The following is a 12,834-nucleotide window of genomic DNA, read 5'->3' on the forward strand; positions in this document are numbered from 1 at the left end:
CAGAGGGTGTGACTCTCCTCTCCTTTAAGAGACCACAGTAACTACTGCAGAGGGTGTGACTCTCTTCTCCTTTAAGAGACCACAGTAACTACTGCAGAGGGTGTGACGCCTCTCCTTTAAGAGACCACAGTAACTACTGCAGAGGGTGTGACTCTCTTCTCCTTTAAGAGACCACAGTAACTACTGCAAAGGGTGTGACTCTCCTCTCCTTTAAGAGACCACAGTAACTACTGCAGAGGGTGTGACTCTCTTCTCCTTTAAGAAACCACAGTAACTACTGCAAAGGGTGTGACTCTCCTCTCCTTTAAGAGACCACAGTAACTACTGCAGAGGGTGTGACTCTCTTCTCCTTTAAGAGACCACAGTAACTACTGCAAAGGGTGTGACTCTCCTCTCCTTTAAGAGACCACAGTAACTACTGCAGAGGGTGTGACTCTCTTCTCCTTTAAGAGACCACAGTAACTACTGCAAAGGGTGTGACTCTCCTCTCCTTTAAGAGACCACAGTAACTACTGCAGAGGGTGTGACTCTCTTCTCCTTTAACCTGTTGAGGACAGAGGGCGCTGTTTTCACTTTGGGGGAAAATCGTGCCCAATTTAAACGGCCTCGTACTCAATTCTTGCTCGTACAATATGCATATTATTATTACTATTGGATAGAAAACACTCTCTAGTTTCTAAAACCGTTTGAATTATATCTGTGAGTAAAACAGAACTCCTTTTGCAGCAAACTTCCTGACAGGAAGTGGAAAATCTGAAATCGATGCACTGTTCTAGGGCCTGCCTATTAAAGTCCTTGATATTTATTCGTTTAGATGCACTTCATACGTCTTCCACTAGATGTCGTCAAGCAGTGAGAGAAGAAATTGAGTGTGTAACTTGATCTGGGCTCGAATAATAGCTCTTGGCATGACGTGTCACCAGTTTCCTGTTTTCTGGAGAGCGCGAGAAGGGACCTGGATTTGCCTTCTGATAAGCTGTCGTTATGGACGACTAATATCTCCGGCTTTGATTTTATTTGATACATGTGACAATATCATCGTAAAGTATGTTTTTTCAATATAGTTTAATCAGATTATTGAAATTTTTTCGGGAGTTTTGCCGTGTTCCGTTCTCTGAGTTTGTTGACGATGGAGAGATTCGCGCCACTTGGCAAGTGTGCTTGCTAAATCGAGAGGGAAAAAGGCCATTCTAAAACCAAACAACGATTGTTCCCGACAAAGGACCCCTTGTACAACATTCTGATGGAAGATCAGCAAAAGTAGGACCCATTTTATGATGCTATTTCATATATCTGTCGAACATGTTGTACTAGTCGTTTGCGCCCAGCTTTTGGGTACTCTCTCGCTATACCTAAGCTGGATGTCGTAATGAAGTTATTTTTAGAATTCTAACACGGCGATTGCATTAAGAACTAGTGTATCTATCATTTCCTATACAACATGTATTTTTTAGTTATGTTTATGAATAGTTATTTGGTCAGAATATGTGTGTCAGAAAAAGTGTCAGAAAAATATCCGGACGTTGTGGGAAAAAGATGCTACGTTAGCACAATGTATAACCACTGATTTCAGCTCTAAATATGCACATTTTCGAACAAAACATAAGTGTATGTATAACCTGATGTTATAGGACTGTCATCTGATGAAGCTTATCAAGGTTAGTCAAAAATTATATATCTTTTGCTGGTTTATTCGCTATCGCTAACGTGCCTATTGCTATCGCTAACGTGCCTTGATGAATGAATGCGGTAGTGTGGTAGGCTATTGTAGTAAGCTAATATAATGCTATATTGTGTTTTCGCTGTAAAACACTTAAAAAATCGGAAATATTGGCTGGATTCACAAGATGTTTGTCTTTAATTTGCTGTACACCATCGATTTTTCAGAAATGTTTTATGATGAGTATTTAGGTATTTGACGTTGGTGTCTGTAATTACTCTGGCTGCTTCGGTCCTATTTGTGACGGTAGCTGTGATGGTAGCTGCAATGTAAAACTGATTTATACCTCAAATATGCACATTTTTCGAACAAAACATAGATTTATTGTATAACATGTTATAAGACTGTCATCTGATGAAGTTGTTTCTTGGTTAGTTTGGTTGGTTCTTGGTTAGTTAGGTTGGCTTTGTGCATGCTACCTGTGCTGTGAAAAATGTCTGTCATTTTTTGTATTTGGTGGTGAGCTAACATAAATATATGTGGTGTTTTCGCTGTAAAACATTTTAAAAATCGGACATGTTGACTGGATTCACAAGATGTGTATCTTTAATTTGCTGTATTGGACTTGTTAATGTGTGAAAGTTAAATATTTCTAAAAAATATATTTTGAATTTCGCGCTCTGCCTTTTCAGTGGAATGTGGGAGGAGTTTCGCTAGCGGAACGCCAGAGCCAGACAGGTTAAGAGACCACAGTAACTACTGCAGAGGGTGTGACGCCACTCCTTTAAGAGACCACAGTAACTACTGCAGAGGGTGTGACTCTCTTCTCCTTTAAGAGACCACAGTAACTACTGCAGAGGGTGTGACGCCTCTCCTTTAAGAGACCACAGTAACTACTGCAGAGGGTGTGACGCCTCTCCTTTAAGAGACCACAGTAACTACTGCAGAGGGTGTGACGCCTCTCCTTTAAGAGACCACAGTAACTACTGCAGAGGGTGTGACGCCTCTCCTTTAAGAGACCACAGTAACTACTGCAGAGGGTGTGACTCTCTTCTCCTTTAAGAGACCACAGTAACTATTGCAGAGGGTGTGACTCTCTTCTCCTTTAAGAGACCACAGTCTGTTGCAGAGGGTGTGACTCTCTTCTCCTTTAAGAGACCACAGTAACTACTGCAGAGGGTGTGACTCTCTTCTCCTTTAAGAGACCACAGTAACTACTGCAGAGGGTGTGACGCCTCTCCTTTAAGAGACCACAGTAACTACTGCAGACGGTGTGACGCCTCTCCTTTAAGAGACCACAGTAACTACTGCAGAGGGTGTGACGCCTCTCCTTTAAGAGACCACAGTAACTACTGCAGAGGGTGTGACGCCTCTCCTTTAAGAGACCACAGTAATTACTGCAGAGGGTGTGACGCCTCTCCTTTAAGAGACCACAGTAACTACTGCAGAGGGTGTGACGCCTCTCCTTTAAGAGACCACAGTAACTACTGCAGAGGGTGTGACTCTCTTCTCCTTTAAGAGACCACAGTAACTACTGCAGACGGTGTGACGCCTCTCCTTTAAGAGACCACAGTAACTACTGCAGACGGTGTGACGCCTCTCCTTTAAGAGACCACAGTAACTACTGCAGAGGGTGTGACGCCTCTCCTTTAAGAGACCACAGTAATTACTGGCACATGTAAAATGGAGGTGGTTCAGTGAAATAAGTAACCTTGCATGAGACCTGAAGACTTACATTAGCTCAGCAGGCTAACACAAAGCCTGCGTTCGAATCCAGTCACCTATTTGGGTAGGTTATTCTACACATGTTACTGTAGCTTCTCCTGCCAGGCGCAAGAGTAAATGTTAGAATATAACATCTGCGTACATGGGACAATACGAAATGACCAAATCAATGGCAATATAATTACGTTTATGTTTGAGAGTGTTGGCGGCTTGCTGTACATACAGACCAGCACAATGCATACTGCCTCAGCCCTATCTAGCTATTGACCCCACAAATCAATACCCCACAAAACAACCGGCCTGCCACTCAACCAAATAACCTTTCAACACATCGATCCCACTCAATCTCTTATTCTCAAACAAGCAACATAGACTCCGCCACCAAACAAACACTCTTTTCTCCAAGGAACAGGACAAAGTTTGGTTTATAAAGAAAGAAGAGATCAATAAGAAACCTTTAGGGCTGGATAATCCTCAACACTTGATCAGAATGAATCTCCTAATAGAGATGGGCTTGTTCAAAGGGCCTGTGGGACAGACAGACGTACGGAGGGACAGACAGAAAGACAGACGAACGGACGGACTATGGCATCAAACCTCACAGTCCCCACTGACGCAACTCTGGTTAGCTTGCTCAGAATCTAATTGGCTGCCCTGAGATTGGTCCCTCCAGGGGGGCTTGCAAGGTGGCCCATGGATACGGGCCTGGATACCCTGCTATTGTGGTGAGGAGATCTGTCAAACCCTACCACATGAAAGCCAAGCAAAATTAATTATTTGGTGAGAGTACAACCTCAGAATGACGATGGAATGACATGGAGCTTCTGTGGAGATATTAACAGACTGAACAGCACACAGCTCAATGTGAGAGAAGGTTGGAGGTTGGTGAAGGAGCAGAGAAACTCTAGTCACCATGTGTCATACTGAGAGAGGAAGAGATAGAGGGAGGGAGAGACAGAGAGCAAGAGTAAAAGGGACTTGGAGAGAGTGTGTGTGTGTGCGCGTGTGTGTGCGCGTGTGTGTGTGTGTGTGTGTGTGTGTGTGTGTGTGTGTGTGTGTGTGTGTGTGTGTGTGTGTGTGTGTGTGTGTGTGTGTGTGTGTGTGTGTGTGTGTGTGATCTAGTCCATTTCAGCGCTCCAGCAGTGAGTATCCAACTGACAACCAGTAAATCCACAATTCCCTGAAAACCACTATTCCATTACACAACCAACTCACATTAGCTAGCGTTAGCATAATTAGCTCAGTGGCTAACGAGGCTAATGAGGGTGGATGTCAGAACAGGAGCAGCAGGCCAGACACACACAGCCAGTCGCTACTACTAACAATAGATAGATAGAATGCCAGAGAGAGAGAGCGAGAAAGAGATCGACATAGAGAGAAAGAGATAGAGAAATAGAGATGAGAGATGAGCACAGGGGAATAGACAGTCAGGAAAATCCATTACAGAAAATAACCAGAGAGGAGAGGAGAGACTCCTGACATGTTACAGAGGGAGGGGGGAAGGGAGAGAGGGAGAGAGAGAGAGCGATCGAGAGAAAAAGAGAGAGCTAAAGAGAGTGAGAGAGAGGGCGAGAGGGAGTAATAAGGTAAGAGAATATGCTAGAGGGCTATGACTCACTGGAGAATTTAGTACATATGCTACAAATCACCATGTGTGTCTGTCTCTGTGTGTGTGGTACAGTAGTAACACGTTAGACTGTGTGTGTGTGTGTGTGTGTGTGTGTGTGTGTGTGTGTGTGTGTGTGTGTGTGTGTGTGTGTGTGTGTGTGTGTGTGTGTGTGTGTGTGTGTGTGTGTGTGTGTGTGTGTGTGTGTTCCGGGCTGGATATAGTACTTTGGTTATTTAGGCCTGGTAAATTGTGTGTTCCGGGCTGGATATAGTACTTTGGTTATTTAGGCCTGGTAAATTGCACTAATAAAGTGAAGAATTGATTATTGCTCGGTACTGTGTGACTAGTCTTGAACCCAAGGGCTGTGGTGGGTGTGTGTGTGCCACCAGGGGAGAGAGTGGCTGTGAAAACATAAGATAAGGCCACTCGGGCAGAAATGATTGATTCAACAGGTAAATCCAGAAAACCAAGCAACTCGAAGCAATAAAATCTGCTGTAAAGTGAGGGAGGGAGAAGAGAGGGGGAGGAAGGGGAGAAAGAGGATGGAGAGTGACAGGTGGGGGGTCATGGGAGTTTGATTGTGTCGGAGGGGGGAATGGGAAAGGAGGTCACAGGGCGGACGCTAATTGCATAACAGACCTTGTCCACTCTCCAGTCTCAATTGGTGTGTGTGGGATTGGTGTGTGTGTGTCTCTCTGTGGATTGGTCATAGGAAACGGCAGGATGTGAGTCTGACTGCAGGGATTTAGACACAGTCTCTGAGGGCTTTGTTTCTGCCTGACCCACTCATACAGAGAGAGGGGGGGAAGACAAAGACCTTAACACGCACACGTATGTCCACACACACACAGAGCACTCCTAAGCGCTGCAGAGCCAATCACAACTTTTTATTCCCCCCGCTGTTAACTTCTCTAGGATCGGCGGCAGCATTTTCACTTTGGATGAATAGAGTGCCCAGAGTGAACTGCCTCCTACTCTGTCCCAGATGCTAATATATGCATATTATTATTACTATTGTATATAAAACACTCTGAAGTTTCTAATACTGTTTGAATGATGTCTGTGAGTATAACAGAACTCATATGGCAGGCAAAAACCTGAGAAAAAATCCAAACAGGAAGTGAGAATTCTGAGGCTGGTCGATTTTCAACTCATCGCCTATTGAAATATGGATCTATTTGCACTTCCTACGCCTTCCACTAGATGTCAACAGTCTGTAGAACGTTGAATGAAGCTTCTACTGTGATGTGGGGCCGGATGGGAGCTGTTTGAGTCAGTGGTCTGGCAGAGTGCCAGTTCCTGGTCATGCACATTCCACATGATATCGACTTGCGTTCCATTACTTCTATAGACACAAAGGAATTCTCCGGTTGGAACGTTATTGAATATTTATGATAACAACATCCTAAAGATTGATTCTATATTTAGTTTGACAAGTTTATTCGACCTGTAATATAACTTTTTGAAGTTTCTGTCTGACGTTCGCCTGGATCTGCGCGAGCGTTTGGATATGTGTACTATACGTGCTATCAAAAGTAGCTACTTGGACATAAATACTGGACATTATCGAACAAAACAACAATTTATTGTGGAACTAGGATTCCTGGGAGTGCATTCTGATGAAGATCATCAAAGGTAAGGGAATATTTATGATGTAATTTCGTATTTCTGTTGACTCCAACATGGCGGAGAAATGTTGTTTATATCTGAGCACAGTCTCAGATTAGTGCATGGTTTGCTTTTTCCGTAAGGTGTTTTTTTTTAAAAATCTGACACAGCGGTTGCATTAAGAACAAGTGTATCTTTAATTCTATCTAAAACATGTATCTTTCATCAAAGTTTATGATGAGTATTTCTGTTATTTGATGTGGCTCTCTGCAATTTCTCAGGATATTTTGGAGGCATTTCTGAACATGGCGCCAATGTAAACTGAGATTTTTGGATATAAATATGCACATTATCGAACAAAACATACATGTATTGTGTAACATGATGTCCTATGAGTGTCATCTGATGAAGATCATCAAAGGTTAGTGATTAATTTTATCTCTATTTCTGCTTTTTGTGACTCCTATCTTAGGCTGGGAAAATGGCTGTGTTTTTCTGTGGCTATGTACTGACCTAACATAATCGTTTGGTGTGCTTTCGCCATAAATCCTATTTGAAATTAGACATGTTGGCTGGATTCACAACAAGTGTAGCTTTAATTTGGTGTCTTTCATGTGTGATTTCATGAAAGTTGGATTTTTATAGTAATTTATTTGAATATGGCGCTCTGCATTTTCTCTGGCTTTTGACCAAGTGAGACAGTAGCGTCCCGCCTACACTGTCTGGAAAAATGGCTGTGTTTTTCTACCTTGCAGCCTTTTGAGAATTAAAACAGAGAAAGAGAGAGCGAGAGAGAGAGAAATAAATAAATAAAGAGAGACAGAGAGAGAGAGAGAGAGAGAGAGAGAGAGAGAGAGAGACAGAGAGAGACAGAGAGAGAGAGAGAGAGAGAAACACCTAGATATGCTGCACAGATTCTGTCAGACCTGGGCCCTGACAGTAAATCTCAGTAAGACAAAAACAATGGTGTTCCAAAATACGTCCAGTTGCCAGGACCACAAATACAAATCTAGACATTGTTGCCCTAGAGCACACAAAAAACTATACCTACCTCAGCCTAAACATCAGCACCACTGGTAACTTCCATAAAGCTGTGAACGATCTGAGAGACAAGGCAAGAAGGGCCTTCTACGTCATCAAAAGGAACATAAAATTTGACATTCCATTTAGGATATGGCAAAAACCCATTGCCCTTTATGGTTGTGAGGTCTGGGGTACGGTAACCAACCAAGAATTCACAAAATGGGACAAACACCAAATTGAGACTGCATAAAGAATTCTGCAAAAAATATCCCCTGTGTACAACGTCAAGAGAAGACAGGCTATTTGCACACTGAACACAAAATGTATTTGACGTTTGAAATATCTCTATTCCTTTGAAACTTTTATGAGTGTTATGTTTACTGTTCATTTTACTTTTGTTTATTATCTATTTCATTTGCTTTGGCAATGTAAACATATTATGTTTGAATTTAATTGAGAGGCTGACTTTTAATGTGTCCCCCATGCCTAAAAATATATTGTGTACTACCAAACCTCAACACAACTACATTACCTGATATAATACATACTAGACAGATGTACTACCAAACCTCAACACAACTACATTACCTGATATAATACATACTAGACAGATGTACTACCAAACCTCAACACAACTACATTACCTGATAAAATACATACTAGACAGATGTACTACCAAACCTCAACACAACTACATTACCTGATATAATACATACTAGAGAGATGTACTACCAAACCTCAACACAACTACATTACCTGATATAATACATACTAGAGAGATGTATTACCAAACCTCAACACAACTACATTACCTGATAAAATACATACTAGAGAGATGTACTACCAAACCTCAACACAACTACATTACCTGATATAATACATACTAGACAGATGTACTACCAAACCTCAACACAACTACATTACCTGATATAATACATACTAGACAGATGTACTACCAAACCTCAACACAACTACATTACCTGATAAAATACATACTAGACAGATGTACTACCAAACCTCAACACAACTACATTACCTGATATAATACATACTAGACAGATGTACTACCAAACCTCAACACAACTACATTACCTGATATAATACATACTAGACAGATGTACTACCAAACCTCAACACAACTACATTACCTGATAAAATACATACTAGAGAGATGTATTACCAAACCTCAACACAACTACATTACCTGATATAATACATACTAGACAGATGTACTACCAAACCTCAACACAACTACATTACCTGATAAAATACATACTAGAGAGATGTATTACCAAACCTCAACACAACTACATTACCTGATATAATACATACTAGAGAGATGTACTACCAAACCTCAACACAACTACATTACCTGGTATAATACATACTAGAGAGATGTACTACCAAACCTCAACACAACCACATTACCTGATATAATACATACTAGAGAGATGTACTACCAAACCTCAACACAACTACATTACCTGATATAATACATACTAGAGAGATGTACTACTAAACCTCAACACAACTACATTACCTGATATAATACATACTAGAGAGATGTACTACCAAACCTCAACACAACTACATTACCTGATATAATACATACTAGAGAGATGTACTACCAAACCTCAACACAACTACATTACCTGGTATAATACATACTAGAGAGATGTACTACCAAACCTCAACACAACTACATTACCTGATATAATACATACTAGAGGGATGTACTACCAAACGCTCCCTAAAACACTTCAGCGAGCAGGCCTTTCTAATCGACCTGGCCCGGGTATCCTGGAAGGATATTGACCTCATCCCGTCAGTAGAGGATGCCTGGTTGTTCTCTAAAAGTGCTTTCCTCACCATCTTAAATAAGCATGCCCCATTCAAAAAATCTAGAACTAAGAACAGATATAGCCCTTGGTTCACTCCAGACTTGACTGCCCTTGACCAGCACAAAAACATCAAATAGCCCCCGCGATATTAAACTTTTCAGGGAAGTCAGGAACCAATATACACAGTCAGTTAGGAAAGCTACGGTCAGCTTTTTCAAACAGAAATTTGCATCCTGTAGCACTAATTCCAAAAAGTTCTGGGACACTATAAAGTCCATGGAGGCTAGGAAACACTGTCACCACCAATAAATCTACAATAATCGAGAATTTCAATAAGCATTTAACTACGGTTGGCCATGCTTTCCACCTGGCTACCCCTACCCCGGCCAACAGCTCTGCACCCCCCGCAACAACTTGCCCAAGCTTCCCCCCTGCTTCTTCTTCACCCAAATCCAGATAGCTGATGTTCTGGAAGAGCTGCAAAATCTGGATCTCTACAAATTAGCTGGGCTCGAAAATTTGGACTCTCTTTGTCAAAAATTATCCGCACAAAGTGTTGCAACCCCTATTACTAGCCTGTTCAACATCTCTTTCGTATCGTCTGAGATCCCTAAAGATTGGAAAGCTGCCACAGTCATCCCCCTCTAAACCCAAACTGTTATAGACCTATATCTATCCTACCCTGCCTTTCTAAAATCTTCAAAACCAAGTTAACAAACAGATCACCGACCATTTCGAATCCCACCGTACCTTCTCCACTATGCAATCTGGTTTCCGAGCTGGTCATGGGTGCACCTCAGCCACACTCAAGGTCCTAAACGATATCATAACCGCCATCGATAAAGACAGTACTGTGCAGCCGTTTTCATCGACCTGGCCAAGGCTTTCAACTCACCGCATTCTTATCGGCAGACTGAATAGCCTTGGTTTCTCAAATGACTACCTCGCCTGGTTCACCAACTACTTCTCAGATAGAGTTCTGTGGATGGAATTTATATGTTTAAATGAATGATTAGAATATTCCACCCCGAAACGATATAATTGTATGTAATTGATTAGAATCATCTCTAGGGTGTCTTAAACACAGACTGTCTGAGCAAGATTCGGTGCCGACCTTGGCTAGGGGCCACTGAGAGATTTGGGAAAGGACAGGGAGTGCTTCTCACGGTCCCTAATCTCTGTCGGCTGGGTAGTGGGACAGTGTGTGCGTAGGATACCTAATGTTTGTGTGTGAAAGTATGTGCGTAGGATACCTACTGTTTGTGTGAAAGTATGTGCGTAAGAAGCCAGTATAAAATGAATGGTTTTGTACAACTAACCAGCGCGCCCGTAAATAAACATTTTGACTATCATAGCTGGGCCTCCGTCTGTTTCCTTCAACCAGTATCTTACAAATCCTGGGTGGCAGACTGAGTAGTTAATTGAATTGGGTTTATGAACATTGGAACATAATTCTTGTGACAAGTTCAGTGTGTCAAATTGGAGGGCCTGTTGTCCGAACCTCTGGCAGTCTCTATGGGGGTGCCACAGGGTTCAATTCTTGGGCCGACTCTTTTCTCTGTATGTATATCAATGATGTCGCTCTTGCTGCTGGTGATTCTCTGATCCACCTCTACGCAGACAACACCATTCTGTATTCATCTGGCCCTTCCTTGGACACTGTTAACAGACCTCCAAATGAGCTTCAATGCCATACAACACTCCTTCCGTGGCCTCCAACTGCTCTTAAATGTTAGTAAAACTAAATGCATGCTCTTCAACCGATTGCTGCCCGCACCCGCCCACCCACCTAGCATCACTACTCTGGACGGTTCTGACTTAGAATATGTGGACAACTACAAATACCTAGGTGTCTAATTAAACTGTAAACTCTCCTTACAGACTCACATTAAGCATCTCCAATCCAAAATTAAATCTAGAATTGGCTTCCTATATCGCAACAAAGCCTCCTTCACTCATGCTGCCAAACATACCTTTGTAAAACTGACTATCCTACCGATCCTTGACTTCAGTGATGTAATTTACAAAATAGCCTCCAACACTCTACTCAGCAAATTGGATGCAGTCTATCACAGTGCCATCCGTTTTGTCACCAAAGCCCCATATACTACCCACCACTGCGACCTGTATGCTCTCGTTGGCTGGACCTCACTACGTATTCGTCGCCAAACCCACCCACTGGAGAGGAGGCCTGTTCTGTTGTGGGGGGATGAGAGGAGGCCTGTTCTGTTGTGTTCTGTTGTGTGGGGATGAGAGGAGGCCTGTTCTGTTGTGTTCTGTTGTGTGGGGATGAGAGGAGGCCTGTTCTGTTGTGTTCTGTTGTGTGGGGATGAGAGGTGGCTAGCAGCTCCTGACTCCTTTTCTTCTAGATGAAAGAGAGGGACTGTACTGTCTGTGACTGCCAAATAGGAGCTCCAATACATTGTGTATAATCATGACCAGGCAGTTGTGTGTGTGTGTGTGTGTGTGTGTGTGTGTGTGTGTGTGTGTGTGTGTGTGTGTGTGTGTGTGTGTGTGTGTGTGTGTGTGTGTGTGTGTGTGTGTGTGTGTGTGTGTGTGTGTGTGTGTGTGTGTATGTGTGTGTGCTGCATTGAATAGGCCCTCTGGCATATGGCTACTCTCAAATGTGGCTGGTCTTCAAGAAAGGTTTGTACAGTAAGATGTATAAACTAAGCTATGTTAAGATAGTTGTTTCTAGTTAACATAGTTTACCTTTCATCCAGGGCTGTCAAATTCCTTGTTTCGAACCGCACAATCTCATTTGACGACACTTCCGAGCTGTCTCTCCGCCCTGGCTTCCCATTGGATGTTCTTCTGATGAGTGTGTCTGTCTCCGCCTCCCCCCCGTTTTGAGAGCCCAGTGGTTTGGTCCCATTCTCCACGTTGAGGAGGTTGAGGTAGGACTCGGCACCGTCCACCTGGGAAGCGGTGACTTTTTTTTTTTGGAGTGGCCCTGCAGGGGTGGAGGTGATGGGCTGGTCCATGCTGCTCAAGCTGTAATGGTTTTTCAGGTTGAGTGACAGAGACCTGGTCGTCCATGACGACTCCTGATCATCTACAGGGGAAGGAAGAGAAATGTCTTTAACTGACAAAGTTGAACACAAATAGTCAAAAAAAGTATATTTTAATGAAATGAAGCAAACAAGTCTAACCTTCACCCACACTCTCAATGTCCCTAGTTGTTAGTCAGTTTCTCTCACACCTCCTTCCCTGCCTCTTTCTCACAGACAAAAATTACTCAAAATCAAAACACACACACACACACACACACAGTTGTCAGTCAATTTCTCCTGTCTTTCTTTCAAATCGTCATCTCATTATCAGTTTTTTTCTCTCTTTCTTCCTCCGTTTCTCTCACTTCTTTCTCC

General features: G+C 42.6%; 1 protein-coding gene across 1 annotated transcript in view; it reads right to left on the minus strand.

The window, feature by feature from the left end:
* si:dkey-34e4.1 (carboxyl-terminal PDZ ligand of neuronal nitric oxide synthase protein) overlaps positions 1-12,834 on the minus strand; it is a 184,382-nt gene that overhangs the window by 23,315 nt on the left and 148,233 nt on the right. Inside the window, exon 10 of the mRNA XM_038971336.1 lies at positions 12,179-12,521. Within this exon, the coding sequence (XP_038827264.1) occupies positions 12,179-12,521 (343 nt within the window). The remainder of the gene's footprint in view (positions 1-12,178; positions 12,522-12,834) is intronic.

The sequence above is a fragment of the Salvelinus namaycush genome, chromosome 31, assembly GCF_016432855.1.
Source record: "Salvelinus namaycush isolate Seneca chromosome 31, SaNama_1.0, whole genome shotgun sequence".
Lineage (NCBI taxonomy): Eukaryota > Metazoa > Chordata > Actinopteri > Salmoniformes > Salmonidae > Salvelinus > Salvelinus namaycush.